Raw genomic sequence first — 18,269 nt, forward strand, 5'->3', positions numbered from 1 at the left:
AATTTCTCTTCCAGTTTGACTCTACATAAATTATAAGTTTTTTGCTCAAATTTTTGGAAAAGAAAATACTATAGCTAATCATGCCTTTAATGTAATAGAAGATTTTTATTTATTTATTTATTTATTTATTTTTTGTTTTGAAATATGGATGTTGTGGTGCCAATATGAATCATCTTAAGTAGTTGATTGCATACAAAATATTAGATCTCTTGTACATGAGGTAAATGAAGCTTCTTACAGGACTTTGGTAATTTGTTGTATCAATATGTTTTGCATCCATGTTTCAGTGTAACTTAGCACCTTCTTCTATTAGTGTGGTGACTACTATATAGTTTAGCAAGCTAATTTTTTTAATAGATTGTGTAAGTATCTTTTTTTGAATTAATACCATTCCTTTATTATACACATGAATTCAATTTCTTGATAGAATGTTAATGTTTTCAATTTTGATATTTCAAAATATTTTTTTAATTCTTATTTTAACAAATCTATTTTAAGAGGATAATTTCTAACATGTATAGTATGTTAGTAGGACCTTTTGAGCTAACAATTTGACAAGTTTGTAATTTTAATAAAAAAATTTAACCTTAATCAATTATATTATCTATGAAAAATAGAATTTTGGTGATTTTTGATATATAAGAAATGTTGCCGATTCTTTTTTGCTTTGACATTGTATTTGAATAATACATCTTCCTTTCATTTAACAAAATAGATGTACTGACCATTGGAACTTACATTGGAGTACCATATATTTGTGATTTTAAATATGTTTGATGAATCTCTAGCAACATGCTTGATTGCTCCTAAATCTAGATACTAATTAGGATCTTGAGTTTTAATATCTAAAGACATCATAGTAGCTTTAAAAATTTCTAATGTATTGACCATTTCTTCTAGTATCAGTTTATCTTAGATTGTGTTGATGTGCAATTTATACTCTTACATTTTAAAATTGTAATGATTGGATTTTTCCAAGATGCAATAATGACATTCTCAAACAAAGTTGTTCCATTCCTTACAATTGTTGCAATTGCCTCTTTGCCTTATTTTTATTCCTTTGGATGTTCTTATATGATTATTCAATGTTAATCCTCTTCCAAGAATAATTCTTGGATTTTTGGATTTTTGTAAAATGTATCATGATATTTCATGTTCTTAATCATTGATAGTACTTCATATTAGGTGTAATTTTCTTCTTTTTGAGATTCTTCAAAGAATAACTTACTATACAAGCATTCAAAGTTAAGAAGCTAGACTTGGCACATCACAACTTAAACAAAGGAATCATAACTCTTCAGCAATGCTCTAAGCATAATTTATACTACTATGGCGTCTGTTACCGAGTCTCTTACATTGGAAAGTTGAGCAATTGATTTCTTTACCCTCTTGATGAAGTCTTCTATTGTTGTGAATTCCATCATTTTGATATTACTTAACTTATTGCTAAGATATAGTGCTCTTGCTTCATTGATTGCTTCAAATATATGCTTGAGGGTCTCCCATGCTGCATCTGCATCTGGCTCTTCTGTATTTGACACATGATGCAACTCGTTATCACGTGTATCAACTTGGCTTTTACTTGAAATAAAACTACTTTTTACTATAAGGCGTGTCAATCGGATGATTTGTTCCAACAATTGGCTTCTGAAAATGTGCGCACAGTGAATGAAGAGAGCGCTGCTGCACATCAGAGACATGCTACTGAGTCTAATTGTTGCGAAAATGCTGCGAAGTCTATGGTTGTTGATCTAATTCGTTCTCCGCCAGGTGAAAGAAATGTTCATGGATGTAGCGCTTGTCACGATTGGAGCTGGAGCACGTGAGGTTAGTTACATTCAAGTGCTAATGGGAGAATCTACAGAAAGCCATGGTGGATGGATTTGCAGCACATGGCCATGGGGAGAGAGTGGCCAGTTTCAAGCAGGACTGTGAGATGAGCGGCGCAATCGGATAGCATGTGGCGATGAATAAAAAAACAACTGCAACAGTGAGAGTGTGTTGCAAGGGCAAGGAATAATACCACCACGTCTGCGGACGTGTGGAGAAGAGCACATCGATGCGAGACTGCCTTTGAATGGTAGAGAGGTTGGGACAATATTAGAGGTCGTGTAGGATTCATTTCCGATTCTGCGCAGTTTTGGTTCCGGGCAGTGGGTTTAAGTGAGAGTTCAGAGCAAAAGTAGGATGAGAGAATAGCAAGATCCTGCAAACAAAAACACGCACAACAAGTATTAAAAAAACTTTTATCTAACACAATCATATTTTAGAACACAATAGTCTGACTATTTATTGTAGTCTACGAATCAACATAATGAATAAGATTTGAGACACATTTTAATTTTCGAACTATTACAAATTCCAAAACATACATGTTTCACTTGAATACCAATTCAATTTTTCAGTATCTTTCTTTCTTTCTATTTTTTTTTTTTTTGAAATGACACCGTAACCGCACTAACTGTTGCCATCAAACACTTCCAACAAAGTAAGAGAAATAGGTAAAGCCCTTGAAAATGTCCATCCACCAGCATAACAAACTGAAGCACCTCTCTATTTCCCCATGAGCCTCTCTTCACTAGGGAACAAAAAACCAAAAATAAAACACAAAAAAACAAAAACAAAAACACACTCGAAGCAACTACACGGCCACTTCGGGTTAAATGCCCTCAACTCATCGTTAGCAACTTCCGAGCTCCTTCGTGACTTTCCACGTCACCATCTCCCGCGCTGCCACTTCGGCGAAGCACCAACCTAAAGCGCGCGCGGGCGAGGGGATCGTTGTCGTTTCCGCGGTGAAGAGACCTATCACCGTGTCCAGGGAGCTCGATCCGAGGCTTGTGTGTGGGTGGGGTGGCAGGTGCGAGAAGCTTCATCTTTAAAGCTGTGTGTGAGGTTCCTTCCTGGTCATAGGATGTGGTCCTTTATCCACGTGGCCACGGGTGTATACTGGACGTGAGTGGGTCCACTTCGGGGTCTCACCCTTCCCCGGCCCGGCCCGGCCCGAACCCAGGGCGGAGAACAGACAGAAGCAAGTTCATGGTGGCTAAGGCGGAGAGTGTGCGGTGCATGCAGTTGGATCGGGGCGTTTGGCGATGCTTGGAGGACGATTTTCTGCGAGGTTGGATGAGTGTGGGCAGGGATGGACGGAGGGAGAATTCTGGATTTCGGTGGTGGTAGATCGGTAGATTGTAGAGGAGAGGGGATTCGGGATCGAAGATTCGAGTAAGTGGTGTGTGGCTTATGTGTGGCTTCCAAGTGACGATGGGTGTGACGCCGGTGTGACATACCCGGTGTAAGCTTTTTCGTTAGTATGATTATTGTTGTTATGTTTTTAACTTTTAATGTTTGTGTTTGTATGTATGTATATGTGTGTAAAGAAATGAATAAATGAATGAATGAATGAATAATAATAATAATACATTTGTTGTGGAAAATGTGCCTTGGTAAGCAAGGTTTGTCGGTCTCGTGGTGATATCCGTCAACCTATGTTCACCTACCTTCACCTGCCATGTGGTTGGAGCCTCTCTCTGCGACTACCTCAGGGTGCGGGGAGGAGTGTTTGCTGTTGGGGTTTCGCCGGAATAAGAACCCCAGGAACTGATGCTTCGTTTGTTATTTAGCGGGTGGTGTCGACTCTGTTTTCGTTGTTAGCTAGTTTTTGTTTTTTTTTTTGTTTTTGGTTTTACTTGATGTCTATTTATTTTTTCATTTGTTTCCTTTTTAGAAATTTTAGTAGCAGCATTGTCCCCCTTTTTTTTTAAAGGAGTGTTTTGTAGGATCGAGTTGTAGAGGCGCTTTGGTTGCAGTTGTTGAGAGTATTTTTTCTGACGAGCAGAGTATACGAGGGTTAGTGTGCTAGGTTCTTGAGCAGGATCTGTGCGAGGCGAAGCCGACATGCGAATATGTAGTTCCAGTTGGAGATGATCGTAGAGGAGAGGACTGGAGTGATCTGTTATTCTGAGGGCTAGGACGGGCCGGTGATTAGAAATGGGGGGCGAGACGCAATGGCCATCGGCTGAAGCGAAAGAGAAAAATGGTATACCTCCACCGGCAGGGGGGACAGCCTCTGGAAACCCTACATCACAGATGGATGCTCCTCAAAGCTCTGGGCCTCCGCCCTTTCTTACTAAGACTTTTGAAATGGTCGATGATCCTGCTACTGATGCTATTGTGTCTTGGAGTGAGGTCGGCAGCAGCTTCGTAGTTTGGAATACTCCGGAATTCGCACAGGAATTGTTGCCCAAGTACTTCAAGCACAATAATTTTTCCAGCTTCGTCCGGCAACTCAACACTTACGTAAGTCATTGTCTTTCTCTTTAAGTCTTGCTCCTTTATCTCACCCTCCTTTGGTGACGGTGGTAATGGCGTCAGGGTATCTTGCAGGTACTGTTTGTACGTGTTCCTTTTGAAATGACTGAGTGCTTGGGCTGTGTGTATCTCTCAAGTTTCTCCTGTTGTTTGATCGTAGTGACAGTCTTCCTGTAATTTAGAGGTGATATAGCTGAAAGAAGTTTCGATATTCGTAATAGCTTAATGTGCTCAACTACAGTCCTCAGCTATGCGAGTCACGCCGTTGTATTTCTTATTCACTACGTTTCTCTTTGCTGCTTGTCTAGAACACTATCTATGGCCAATTTGATGTTTACAATTCCGTCTGATGGGCACTAAAAATTCTAGTGAGCACTCTGGGAAGTTTTCCCTGTTGCATCTGCTTGAAAGTTCTTCATTTTGTTCTCTGTCCAGTATCTCTTTATTATTGGCGTACGCTGAATGCTGTACCGATTCGTTGTCTCGTACTTCATATTGCAGAGATAGCTTTTGTTAGTGCCATTTTATCCGCTCACAGGATTTTCGCTTTCGAGACTTCCGTTTTTCGTGTTTCAAACTTCTGCACGTGCTTAATTTTTTATTGCAACCGGGAGTTCTACCGCCTATATCATTTATTAGTCTATCCAAATCTTTTAACATACTTGTATCTTGATATATTCTGGGCATGATTTGCCAAAGTCTGAGATTTCCTAGTGTTGTAAATTCACTCTTCAAGGAAACTTATGCGGTCATGTATCCCCCTCATTATCAACAGTTCCCCTTTTCCTTTTTGACGCATTGATTCGTCCTGGAGCAGGTCTTGGGTTTTTCAACTGAAGATGAAGTTGGGTTCATAGCAAGGTAGATCTAGGCAAAGTCATTCTGCACTTTCATGAAGTGTAGCACACTGAAGAATATCAGTAAGTTCACTTTTGAAACTTACATGATACCAAGAATCCAGAGCCTTTGAGATCTCTTTTTCCTTGAGGTTCCAGGAGTGTACCATTTTAGTGCATTTCTCTCACCATTTAGTTTTTTTTTGGTCACGTTGATTCTGCCTGAAAGGTTAAATTGTGCACCCCGTAGCTGTAACCAGGTTCTCCTATTTTTCATGACTAAATCCTCACACTAGCAACTAAGCGCCACCAGTTTCTGTTTTCTCGTCTTTAAACGATGTAGCTTGCAGGATGTAGACATGGCCTGATTTTTCTTTCCGAAGTACTCGTATCGGTTGTTTTTTCCCTCTAGTATTATGTTACATTTCCTAACGTGTAACGTGCTCTTCTCTGTTAATCATGTGGCTGCACGTGTCTTCTTTCTCTTTTTAATTTAATTTAAATTTTTTTGCGATTCTCTGCATGAAGGACTTATTCTTCAGCTGGAAATATGGTCGGAAAATTTTGGGAATTTTTCATAAGCCTGTTTTGTACTTTCGGATTGGATAATTCATAGAATAGTGATACATTCCCGGGGCTGCTAATTCGAATTTCTGACTATGATTCATGGGTGGTCAGTTCTTTTTAAAGTTCGGAATTAGTCTTTTTCTTATCTTGCCCAACGGCTTTGTTAGTCCAGAATTGGCTGCTATGACAGGGTGAGGAACATCACGTCCAGACAGTAGTTTTTGCCAGGATTTTCACCTTACAGTGAGGTCATTGTAGTTGTTTCCGAACATGACTTGATCACGTTTCTTTGCTAAAGATAAGGATGATTCCTTCCTACAGGGCTTTCGCAAAGTAGATCCAGACCGATGGGAGTTTGCCAATGAAGGGTTCTTGCGAGGCAGGCGAGACCTGCTCCGGAGCATTCATCGCAGGAAGCCCTCAAGTCATGCACAGCAGCAGCAAGGTGCATATGTGGAAGGCGGAAAGTCTGGACTTGAGGCGGAGATTGAGCGGCTGAAAACAGATAAAAACGTTTTGATGCTCGAGTTGGCTAGGGTTCGACAGCAGCAGCAGAGTACTTTTAGAGACCTGCAGGTATTCTTTTAGCTAGTGTGTCACTGTCTCAGTATTATGCATCTCAATCTTAAATACAGAAAATACTGGGTATGTCAAGAGGTTCAATTAGATGTTACAAATTGTTTTGCAGCTCTGTCAATAATCGAGCCCTTTTGGTCGTCATGACTTTATTTTATTTTATTTTTTTTTCTTCATTTATTTTTCTTTTTCTTTTTTGAACGTCTATGCTTATGTTGGGTCTGAATTTAAATCTACTGTAGAAGTAATTTGGCTTACTTGGCGTTATTTTTGACGGTGCAGCTCATGGCTCAGCGGTTACACGTATCAGAGTCACGGCAACAAAGAATGATTACCTTTCTTGCTAAAGCTATGGCAAATCCTTCTTTATTTGCTCAGTTTGTATCCCAACAAAATGAAAGCAACCATTTGGTGCGCAAAAAGCGACGACTTCCAATACAAGAGGATGGGGATATGGATGAATCTATGAGCCCGGAGTCATCTATTGAAAATCAGATTGTTACTTACCAGCCTTCGGAACTTGGAGAAGCTAGAGCACGTGCCAGGGTTATTGAGATCTTTTGCTCTTCTGACTCCCACTCCGCTATGGATAGCCGTCATTTTGAAGCCCTCATGCGAGAGCCAGACACTTCTCCTAATAGCGGAGATAGCAATATTTTGAATCGACAATCCAGAGTCACAGTCGAGGAAATTAATACCAAACTTCCTGATATTTTCTCTAGTGCGCCTGTTGTGATTGACGTGAGTGTCAATGAAGCGCAGGAAGCTACATCTATATCGCCACTCAACTTTGATATCATGAGAGCGTCATGTGAGTTAACTTCCCTCCAACTATATTTTTTCGTTTCACCCTGATTGCATTGTTTTGTTTAAACAGCCTGAACCCTGCACCGACAACTTGCTCAATTCATTGTGGGTCAGGTTGTCAGGTCCCTTGTGATGATGTCTACAGTTTACACGAGACCATCCTACTCTTGCTATTATCTAACCCCAAGTTCTTTTCAATGTCGCAGCCGGCGATAAATCTGCAGAGAGGAGCAGGCATCCTCACTCTGAATACCGTGATAGTAATGATTTGCATGAGCCGGACTGTAATAGAGGCACGGCATCCCATGAAGCTGAAGTGCAGAGCGCACGCACGGATTCCGCAGCGCACAATTCTGGTTTCTGGGAGCAATTCCTAACAGAAGACCCACAACCTGTCACCCGTGCCGAAATCGATCTTGAGCGTGAGCCTGAGTCTGAGACAGAAGATGTGTCGCAGGGTGGCAAGAATGCGCAGCAAAGTAGTTTCGGTAGGCCTCGTGTTGAATTCCTATCTCATCAATTGGGTCAGCTAGCGCCTGGTTAATTAACCTTTAAAATGATGTCGGGACTTGGTTGGTATTAGAATTATTATCTTGAGCTATTATAGCTCTTGTTACTTAGTTAAAAGACTTCGAGAGGATATGTTCATATTGATTGACGATCTCTATCTCATCACTCATAATCTTCTCCTCTTCAGAATTTTCAATTTGTACATATGTGGTCTGTCAGTTTGTTCTCTACCAGTTTTCATCACCTGTCACTTGTCGACCTATGCATGATTTTCGGGGGTGAAAGCAACGAAATGTTGAAGATGTGGATGCTTCTTGGCAGTTTTGCTGTGACCCTTAAATTTTCAGCAACCTTCCATAGTTTTAAAGTTCAATTACAAATTGCACGCTTCTAGATTCTTTTTTTATAATGGAACGTTACTGTAACATGAATGGGAACTAATGAGAATCTTTGTGTGGTGATTGATTAAAATTGAGAAAATTTTGAAGATTAATTGTACAGATCTTTGTTTTTGATAAAACTGATTTAATTAAAAGCAATCAAAATAATTTAAATAACAAGATCAAGCTACAAGCACACCCCAAGTTGTTACATGCACACCCATTAGACATACCCAAGGTTTTTGATTGGCTCATCCAAATCTTTTTTCCCTTGTCTTTGCGTGGGTCTTGGCCCTCTCCCTTTTGTCTTTGTGAGGGACGTGGCCCCTTCCTCTCTTCCTTGTCTTTGTGTGGGTCATGGCTCCCTCCCTCTCTTCCTTGTCGTTATGTGGGTCTTAGCCCCCTACCTCTCTTCCTTTGTCTTTAAGTGGGTCTTGGCTCCCTCCCTCTCTTCCTTGTCCAAGCATGGATCTTGGTCCTCCTCCTTTTCTCCCTTGCCTTATCCAATATCCTTATCCTTAGCTCCCTTCCCTTTCTTCTTTATCCTAGTATAGATCTTGGTCCCCTCTACCTTCTCTTTCTTATGAATAAGGGGGGCCAAGACAAAGAATAATTTGTATAGTCAATATCATTGATAATACACCTTTTGGCAAAATATATGAATGAATGAAGATTGTTTTTGTCACTTGATATTCTTAATAGATGAATGTCATCCTCAATTCCAATCTCAACTCTAGTGCCACCCTTATCCAATAGCTACATCTTCCTTATTTCCTATCCACTTATTAAAAAGCCTTGTTACTTCTCGCACGTGCCCATTGTTATAGAATTTGCTAGCCTCACTCTAAAATTTGAAGTACTTTGTAATGAAGCTAACCCTTTTGTTATGATGGTGCATCCCTTTATTTTCTCTTATTATTGTCGTATATAATATTCTATTGGATTCTCTTGCACATAGAGAGATTTATAGCTAATTGAGGTGTTTTTGTTTTTGAAAGGATTATGAATGATATGAATTCGATTTTGTGCTAAAGACAATGACATAGTGTGATTGCTTGCAGGCTTTGATCAAATGCATTGATAACAAGGTAATTATTGTGTTACAATTCTCTTTAATTATTAAATTGATTCACTCTATAATTTGTTAAAGACAAGGTATATTGGCTCTAAATGAGCTTCTTACCTAGGAGTTCATTTCCTTGCATACAATGCTAGAGAAGATACAAAGATTCCTATGAAAACTAATGCATTCCTCCAAATCAATTGGCTTTTTGTTGCACATGAGTTCTTACAATCCAAGACTCGAAATTGCAAATTCACAACAGATTTGAGTCTATAGTTGAAGAGCGGAGGTCAAAGAAGAAAGGATTGGGACTTGTGCTGAGACAAGGAAAAGAGATCCAAGTGTGTCAATTAGAAGCCTTGGATGTATCAAAAGATATAAGTGTACACATAACAACTTGGAATGATCTTGTATTCTATGCCAAATAATAAACATGGAAAACACTCTAATAATGTATAATTTAAATACTATAGATGTCAAAATTAATTATTTTGTAGGTTTGAAAAAAGACATTAAAGTTAAGGACATATAAAAAATAAGATTAAATACATTTTAAATAAAAGAAAAATTAAATAAATCATAAAAATTAAGCATTAATAGAAATTAAAAATAAAAGATAAATTGTGATTGAGTATTTAATATATATATATATATATTAATTTATAAAAATTTAATTGTAAAAAATAAATATAATAATTGAATACTTACAAATATGAGTTATTTAGTAGATTTATTTTATCAAATATAAAATATAGATAAGCTTTAATCAAATAAAAATTGATATATATTTTATTTGATCAAGCTTAGAAGTAATTTAATGTTGAAATTCAATATCTTGAGAAATAATCTATAATGCAGTAATTGAAATTTTTTTTATATTTAATTTAATTAATAAGAAAAATAAGTGTATTCTTTTCTAAGAAAAAATGATTTTAATCTATGTTATTGAAGGCAAATTGTACATGAACAAATTATATATATTTAATAAGTGGATTTAAAAAGTAAAAAACAAAGAATATTTTAGATAACTATAGTCTTATTAGTATTTAATTTTTGTTATGGTTTTTATAATAATAAATCAAATGTTAAATTATAAATCTTTGAAATCATGCTAATATTTTAATTTCTTCTAAAATTATTTTTAGTTTTAAAATACTATTAATGGATTAAATTTTAAAATAAAATATAAATATTTTTAATTTTTTTTAAAATAATTTTATAAATTTTTATTTTAAAATAATATTTTATTTTAAAAAAATTGGTTGAACTTTTGAATATTAAATTCACATATATATATATATATAGAAAAAAATCTAAGAAATTTTTTCTTTATAGTTTTTCTTTGAATTTTTGTTTTGTTTTACAAATTGAAAATTTTTATTTAATGTTTCTTATTTTTTTTAAATTGCATTTAGTTTATAAATAAGAAGAATAATTTCCAAACTTGTGCATACGGTTATAAAACTTTAAGTCAATATTTTTAGTACATGATTACATTAAATTTATTGATTTGATTTATTCCCTGTATTTGTGGTTTATTTCAGAATTAAGATTTATATCATTTTTTAATTTATTATAAAGAAGTAATTCTAAAAATAATTTTAGAGATGTAATTCAATGGTTAGACTTCTAAAAATACATTTAATATTGTGATGTATAAATCTTATACAAATAAAAAAAATAAGGACCAAACCTTTTTTGAAATATAAAAATTTTTATGCACAAAATCTTGGATTGGAAAAGAAATTAAAGTAAGAAATATTGTTATTCTATAGAAAATCTAATAGAAAATCTAGTGAATAAAAAATTTACTAATAGTTTAAATATTATTCCTTATAAGTAGTAGCATGTTACATTGTATGCATGTTTTTTGCATCTAAGCCTTGTGTTTTGAATGAACACAATCTCTCTTCTATATTTTAATAAATGTTCGAACTATTTGTATTTATGTATTGAAGTACAAAAGAATGTTTACATGTACTTGTGGTATGTGCCACAAGTTTGCTTGTTGATTTAATAAAATGAAATATTAATGGTAAATATTGAATATTATTGTAGATGTATTTATTTGACAAGATTATTCAGTGCATACAAACTTACATATTTAAATCAAATATTTACATGTGCTTTAATATTTATGTATTGAAGTTCTTAGGAGTTGGTTAGAAAATTTAGAGTGTAATTTAAGTAATTTGATCTTTATAGAAACATTTTAAGTTTTTTGTAGAATTTAAATATGTAACTATAAATACTTTAGTAAGTTGTGAATCAAAGAATGCATTGCTAAGAATCAAGAGGCCTAAAATAATTCAACTAATAGAATTTGTTATAAAAATATCAATATAAAAATCTTTTGGAATTTTTATTTTTTATTTTTATAACAATTTATTGAAAAAATATTTAACTATTAAATATAAATAATTTGGTATCAATTGTATTTACATAAAAGAGGAGTAAAGACTTTCAAGAAAAATAGACTAAAGTAATGATAGTAAAGCAATGGTTATTAAAAACCCCAATAAATAGAACATATACACTTAAAAATTTGAAATGGAGTTGGTTTTGGCTTTCATAGACTTTTAAAAGACTATAAATATTAAAAAAAGCCTTTTCCAACAAAAAATTATAAAATTATTTTATGATGATTATTTGAGGTGATTAAAGATGCTATTTTTAAAACTATTTTATTTTGATAAAAAAATATTTTATTTTATTTTATTAATTAAAATATTTTTAAAGATCCATGGAAAATAGTTTGTAAAATGTCTATAAAATCAAGGATCTATCAAACTAAGTATTTGCTCAGTAATAGTTATTTAGATATAAGATAGAAGAGGATGGCACTATTTTAATCCACACTAATAAGAAAAAGACTCTTCTTAAACAACTTAGAGTTGTAAATACTATTTTACAAAATTAAGATATGTTAATAATGTTATTTATAAATTTAGAAAATTCTTATAGGATTTTAATTTGTATTTTAGATTTTATAACAAGAAATAAAAGTACATGCAAATATCCCACACTAAACTAAGTGTATAATATATTGTAGTTTTTCAAAAAATCCTTAATATTTTATCTAATCCTAATTATAAATTAAGAGTTTAAAAAATATCACTTTTTTTAAAAAAAATAATATAATATAATTTTTATATTTATATATTTTTTATTTAAAAAAATTTAAATCATTTTAATCTTTTAAAAAGAAGAATAAAAATATACGAAATTTGTAAAAGAAACCACCACATATTTTATGCAAATAGAACAAGTATAATAAGTGTGATTTGCACATGCATTTTTGATTTGGAAGCCAATAGAAATATAACTCTTCATATACATATATTTTATATGTATAAAATTTATTGTACTAAAAAGAATATTTACTAGCAACAACATAGTTAAAATAATTATTCAAGTTTTTTAATTTCAAATAATTTGTTTTGGAGAATGAAAAAAGGTTCTCAATGCTCTTAAGATGGCTTCAAAACTTCTTATAGTTAACAAGCTATATAATACTATTTGAAAAATAATAATTGGTAAAATATTTAAATATAAAAATGATAATTGGAATTTATACCAAAATTCTTTGCTTATTTTTTTATTTTTTATTTTTATCTTTGATTTATTCTTTTTTGTTTATCTTTTAGCTTAAAAAAACTACTTGTATAAAATATTCACATTTAGAACCTTAAGTTAAAAAATTTATTTGGAGCTTTTAAAAAAAACCTACAAAGTAGAATATAATATAATTTTTATTGATTGTTTGAGCTTTAGAATAAAATTAAAGAGACTAAGAAATAAAAAAAAAAAGAAAAAGAATAAGTGTTATACTAACATTAATATAAATTAATATTAGATTCATATATCTAAAACATAAATGATAAACTTTATTGTATCATTGTTATTATCTTGATTTTTCAAAATAATATGTTTAGTCATAATAGGTTTAAGAAATACAACCTACAAAGTCATACTCAAAGAGATGGTAGTTTGTTGTATATTCATCCAATCAAAAAATTGAAGAAATTCAAGACTCCTGGGCACATCCATTATTTATGGTAGCCCAAAGTAAAGCCTCTTAACTTGACCTCAGTGGCCCACAAAAGAGGAGCCTAATGATCATAAAAATGTGCTGCAAACAAGATTTAAACTCAAGATCTTCTAAAGTGTGAAACTTTTACTTGCCATTTGCATTATGACCTATATCTATTGCTCTCTCTACTCCCTCCCTCATTGAAAAATAACAATTATTTGTAACTTATATAGACAAAAATAAAATAAAAATTCTCTTGCCAATTGTTCACAAAATTTATAAACAATATCCAAGAACAAAAACCCTTTGTCCAAATGTCACCATATAAACAATCATCCATGCAATAACATTCATCAACTGATTCCAATTTGGAGATAATTTTGCCAAAATGGCCATAACTAGTATGGCTAATCAAATCGCATCTTTTAGTCTCCACATACCTGGAAAACTTGTCTAATCAAAGCCCTAATCTCTTGCATCGATTCGCAGAAACAACGCTACATGCCTCCTTCGCTGAGGATTCTGTTTTTTTTCCTTCCGCTGCTGGCTTTTCACAAACAAATCAGTAACACTCTTTTGGCTTTTCCATGTATAAAAGAAGAACCTCATGATCTGTCACGCAGCTTGTGTGTTTCAAGTTAAGGAAAACAACCACCAGAAAACTAGTGGAACGCAAGCTAAAACCGCGATCTTTCCTGCATTGATTCCATAAACTCCCCTCAATTCAGCTTACTGCTGACATATGAACCAAAGGCTCCTCCGTCTTTTGCACTACTACCCTGCAAGTTTTCATGTTGTTTCTGAGCTGAAGAGGCTCTTAGAGATTCCCTCATGCCCATGTCTGCTGCTGCTGCTGCAAATCCCGGGTCTTCACTCATCTCTGGATTTCCTTGCCAAAACAAAATGGACCCAGTTGATGGTTCATCGTTTCCAACGCAGCCCAGTTGTTGTGAACCCTCACAAGTCGTGTCCCTTGCAGCTGCACAACATGTGCGAGGGAAAACACTGTTGCAGCTGCAGCTCGGTGTGAGCTTCTCACCTTGAGCTTGAGCTTGCTCGGTGTCGGTAGCTGTCAACCTGTCCAGCGTTGTTAAGACAGCCGCCGGTGTGAGCACAGCTGGCTGCCGGTGGGAGGCGAATTCCTGTTGTTGTTGTTGTTGTTCCTCAGGTGATGAGGAATTCTCGTGATCTTCACTTCGAAGAGTCTCCTCATTTGAAGCTCCCGTGATGAATGTGTTGTTTCCACTACCTCCCACTACCTCCCATATTTTGTTTTTCCGGTGCAACTTGTTTGCAGCCATGGACTTGTATGCATCAGATTCATCCCCGCTCTCGTGACCGCCTTTGTGCTCTTGCGGTGTGGTGGCAGGCGTTGTGGCCGTTGCAGGGTCGGGTTCTCCGTCGAAGTACATCACGAATTTGGCTGCTGATGCGGTCCGCATGAGCGGGCCACCTGCTCTCGTCCACGAAAGCTGATTTTGGTCCAGATTATCGTCGCTGTCGCTACCATCATGTGGGATCCGCACTGGTCTCAGGGTCCGCAGCGTGGGGCCTCCCCAAGGACCCCCATTTTGCACACCCTCGTGAAGACTCTCTTCATCTAGCGAACCGCAGGAATTCTCTCGGGCGATGATGTTCCAGGATGGGATACGCTTTGTTCCTGATAACCCGCGCATCCCACCATGGCTGCTCTGCATTGCGCTGCGCTCTATTTCACGCAGGGCTTTCCTACGACGGTTTAATTCAGAGACACATTCGTCTAGCATCAATTCTATGCCACAGTTGGCCTGAATGGCTGATAGCTTCGCCCAGGTGCAGCGTCGGCCTTGCATCACTGCCTTGCGAAGATCTGTGGCTGTCAGGTTCGTGATGATCTTGGCAAACTGCAACAGATGGTGTGTTAGTGATGGCTGATTCGGGGATTGTAATGTAAGAAGAGACATTTTGATGCAACGTTCGGCGTAATCTGTTGAGGTAAGCCACGATGCATTGAGTAGATGTGAGCAATAGGCTGCGCACCTGGGCAAAAGTGGCCGGCATCACAATCGTGACATCTCCTTCCCAATCTTGTGCGAAGAGCTTAGCCAATCCAAACACCTCAAAGCCCATCTCCATCATCTGCTTGCACCGGTGCTTAACCTCCATCTCCGCTAAGTGTGCCAACTGCACACGTTTCTCAAACAAAAAAATAAATATACGAGGGACAAAATAGAAAAATGGAAAGAAAAGAAAAGAAGAAACGATCTGATAATCTTAAATTTCCTTAGTAACAGCTTCAAGAGGTTTCAGAAGCTGACAGCGTGAAGATCGATCAATTCGTTTTCCAAATTTACAGTGTAAAACAAGTCATTGCACTTACTTTTCCAGCGAAATCTCCTCCATATGCACGAACAAAATCCTTGAACCTCAAAAATGGTGTAATATGCGGATTCGCCTGGCTGACAATGAAATGATTCACATTAAACAGTTCCTTCAACTGCATCATTGGCAAATCGCTTTCCAGACTGCCGTCTCGCCATCGCCGCTTCCCAATCCCCTTTTCCATGTCCTTGTCCTCGGGGCCAACCTAGAGCAGCAATTCACCACAACACGCTCAACTGCAGAAAATATAACAAGCCATTAACCAACCTCTTCGTCGTACCTCACCAGCACAAAGTTTTCACGATTGTCGATGCTGATGTATGTTCGTCTAAACACAGAATTGTGGTTTGAGCACAAAACGACTTGCAACAAAACGGCTTCAAGCTTTGCAGAGGCCAACCTGAGGTGGCGAATGATAGGGTACAAGTTGACCAGTTCGATCCTTCGCCATCAGCTCCTGTGCTTCAAAAAGGCCTGGGAATGCGCAGGATGCAGTGACTGCGCTCCAAATGACTACATGGGGAGAAGTTAAATAATTTAAACATCTCGGAGGCTCGAGTCTCCGAGGTGAGCATACAGAGATTCCAAGCACGCGGCCAGATAGATCGTAAGCTTCCTGAAAGGTCAAATCCCCAATGAGCTGTCTCATTTTCCTTTGCAGCATACCAATTTCATGCACAGCACCTCGAGTCAGAAGCCTGTGCGCAATAGCAAAAATGCTCCCCATGTTTTCGAAAAAGTGCATGGGGGGCATGGTGTCTTCGAAAAAGCTCTGGAGCTCTGTCCAAGTTCGAGTTGCAGCAAATGAGCATATGACAGATCCCACACTGGCACCGGCAATCACTCGGGGAAGTAAACGATGCTCGACAAGGGTTCGAACAACCCCAAGATGAAACGCTCCAAGAGCTGCTCCACCACTCAGAAGAAGTGCAGTGCGACCAAAACCATGGCGGGTTTCATGAATAAAAGCAATTTTTTCGTCAAGTGTGAAGCTGTCCGAGTCGCTCCCACACACAGCTCGAAGATGGTATCTAGCGCAAGTCATGAAGAATTAGTGAAGATTAGTTCCGATATTTGATACTCGCTGCGATCGAACCCCAGCTTAAGGACATTGTGACAGGAGAAAAGGACCTAAACATGGGAGTTGATTGTTTTAAATTTTTTTTGCTCTAACCTACACGATGAGAATTTAGAAAGGCCGACAAAGATACGAAGATATACCTCACTTCGTTGATGTATTCCTGGATGAGGGGGGGAGTTTGTAGCCGGCCTTTGTGCAGTTCGGGATTGCACATGTTACCCAAATTACGCACTAAATCGGCCCTAATGCAGAAAAGAATGTCCTCCACACCACCCTCCAAACGACGCAATCGAAGATCGTTGAGCTTCGAACGCACCAAATCCTCATCGTACAAGTCTGAATCTTTCCTCCGATTCTGCTCCTTCTCTAGCATCCGCGCCGCATGAGCCCATTCCTCATACGTCAAAGCTGCCCTCATTAAATTGGACCAGAACTTCCGTCTGTACGCAATCTCTGCTTTCTGAGACCCTGCCTTCGCTCTTCTCATGAGCATGGTTGCTACAACGGCAGCTAACAGAAGGACGCTGGGATTTCGAGGGTTCAACCACCCAAACCACATATAGAACACCTGTCTCCATACCCTCCGTGTCCGCTGCAGCCTCTTTGCGAGGGCAACACGAAGCTCTTTCACCCAACGACAAAATAGGACGCGAAAGGCCACAACTCTTTGCGCCAAAGTCAGAGGTCCAATGCCGAAATGCTCTAGCGCAGCGTCGGCGTCAGTGTCTAAGTAATTCATTGTAAACAAAATTGTTCGATCTTGCTCGAAACAAAATCCTTTTCGGCCTCCAACCCTGAATGTTCTCAGCGCGCATGTTCACATTGCCAACCCATGAAATCCCTGGCAAGAATGACTTCGTCTCAATCTCCACTCGTCGGGACCTTCACGATCCGACCCAATTGTCTGCACACAGCTTCGTCCCTCGTGGATCGCATGACAACATAATTGATGTCACTGCGATGCTAAATCCTCTGGCATCCCCTAGGATTGTATAGCTCCCTACCCTGTGCTGGATTGCTACCCACAATCCTAACCGCCCACGATCATCCCCCCCCACAGAATTCTCTTCGCTGACTTCTCCACAGGTGATGTATCACACACGCCAAATCCAGGAACGTCAACAACTCAGTATGGATGAAACGTAGCCCACAAACAAAACCGCTATGCACCACCGAAACACGCAATTCCACAATTCCCTTCCAATCGCACAACAGCTGGGAATTCAATTGTGACGCAGTCACACAATCAGTGTAGATCTACACGACGCCGTGCTCCTCTCCGTCGTCGGCAAGGTCGCACTGACGATCAAACAGTGATGACGAATCATTACGAGGAAATTTTGAGGATAAAGAGGAGGATCAGGCATAATTGCCGAAATGGAAAGAAAGGCACAGCAGTTGGGCTTAGTTCTGTGATTTGGAGCATCAAGTTTCGGTGAGTGAAAAGTGGCGATCATGGCGTGAGGGAAATCTGGCAGGAGCTGGTCCCACCCTTATAAGAATTCAGACGATTACGCTAACCCACACCTCCTTTGCTGCCACATCAAACGGACTTCATCGTGGATAACCACGGCAAACGGAACCTTCACTCGAAATTTTTAATACACGCATACATCGGCCAATTTTTCTCATGCTGTTTTTTCCGCTTCATATTTTCTTTTTTGTTTTGTCCTTTCTAGTTTTTCTTTTTTCTTTTTTTCATTGCTGCACTTTCGATCCTCCTTTCAAATAATTAAGCGGTTAA

At 37.4% G+C, this 18,269-nt stretch overlaps 2 protein-coding genes and 1 long non-coding RNA gene across 3 annotated transcripts; 1 reads left to right on the top strand and 2 right to left on the bottom strand.

Moving 5' to 3' along the window:
- Nucleotides 1-385: 385 nt before the first annotated feature.
- Nucleotides 386-2,846, bottom strand: LOC141045946 (uncharacterized). Its single transcript, XR_012218562.2, has 3 exons — nucleotides 2,373-2,846; nucleotides 2,024-2,206; nucleotides 386-1,528 (listed from the first exon to the last, which is right to left on the bottom strand). It is a non-coding gene; the product is annotated as an uncharacterized LOC141045946 (long non-coding RNA).
- A 780-nt stretch (nucleotides 2,847-3,626) lies between these two features.
- Nucleotides 3,627-7,798, top strand: LOC112288868 (heat stress transcription factor A-2e). The gene is made up of 4 exons (XM_024533549.3): nucleotides 3,627-4,299; nucleotides 6,036-6,290; nucleotides 6,573-7,101; nucleotides 7,304-7,798. The coding sequence occupies exons 1-4, from the start codon at nucleotides 3,991-3,993 to the stop codon at nucleotides 7,639-7,641; spliced, it is 1,431 nt and encodes a 476-aa protein (XP_024389317.1). The 5' UTR covers nucleotides 3,627-3,990; the 3' UTR covers nucleotides 7,642-7,798.
- A 5,663-nt stretch (nucleotides 7,799-13,461) lies between these two features.
- Nucleotides 13,462-17,890, bottom strand: LOC112289043 (triacylglycerol lipase SDP1). Its single transcript, XM_024533969.3, has 5 exons — nucleotides 16,666-17,890; nucleotides 15,845-16,475; nucleotides 15,443-15,649; nucleotides 15,103-15,246; nucleotides 13,462-14,966 (listed from the first exon to the last, which is right to left on the bottom strand). The coding sequence occupies exons 1-5, from the start codon at nucleotides 17,262-17,264 to the stop codon at nucleotides 13,803-13,805; spliced, it is 2,745 nt and encodes a 914-aa protein (XP_024389737.1). The 5' UTR covers nucleotides 17,265-17,890; the 3' UTR covers nucleotides 13,462-13,802.
- Between the last annotated feature and the right edge of the window lie 379 nt (nucleotides 17,891-18,269).

Source organism: Physcomitrium patens, chromosome 11 (genome assembly GCF_059467195.1).
Source record: "Physcomitrium patens ecotype Gransden chromosome 11, ASM5946719v1, whole genome shotgun sequence".
Taxonomy (NCBI): Eukaryota; Viridiplantae; Streptophyta; class Bryopsida; order Funariales; family Funariaceae; genus Physcomitrium; species Physcomitrium patens.

Excerpts from the sequence above, each read along its gene's own strand:
- LOC112288868 (XM_024533549.3), top strand. The coding sequence starts at position 3,991 with ATGGGGGGCGAGACGCAATGGCCATCGGCTGAAGCGAAAGAGAAAAAT. Across the intron at positions 6,291-6,572 it reads GTACTTTTAGAGACCTGCAG|CTCATGGCTCAGCGGTTACA; the intron begins GTATTCTTTTAG and ends TTGACGGTGCAG. Across the intron at positions 7,102-7,303 it reads TGATATCATGAGAGCGTCAT|CCGGCGATAAATCTGCAGAG; the intron begins GTGAGTTAACTT and ends TCAATGTCGCAG.
- LOC112289043 (XM_024533969.3), bottom strand. The coding sequence starts at position 17,264 with ATGAATTACTTAGACACTGACGCCGACGCTGCGCTAGAGCATTTCGGC. Across the intron at positions 15,247-15,442 it reads GAGGAGATTTCGCTGGAAAA|TTGGCACACTTAGCGGAGAT; the intron begins GTAAGTGCAATG and ends AAACGTGTGCAG. Across the intron at positions 14,967-15,102 it reads TGCCGGCCACTTTTGCCCAG|TTTGCCAAGATCATCACGAA; the intron begins GTGCGCAGCCTA and ends CATCTGTTGCAG.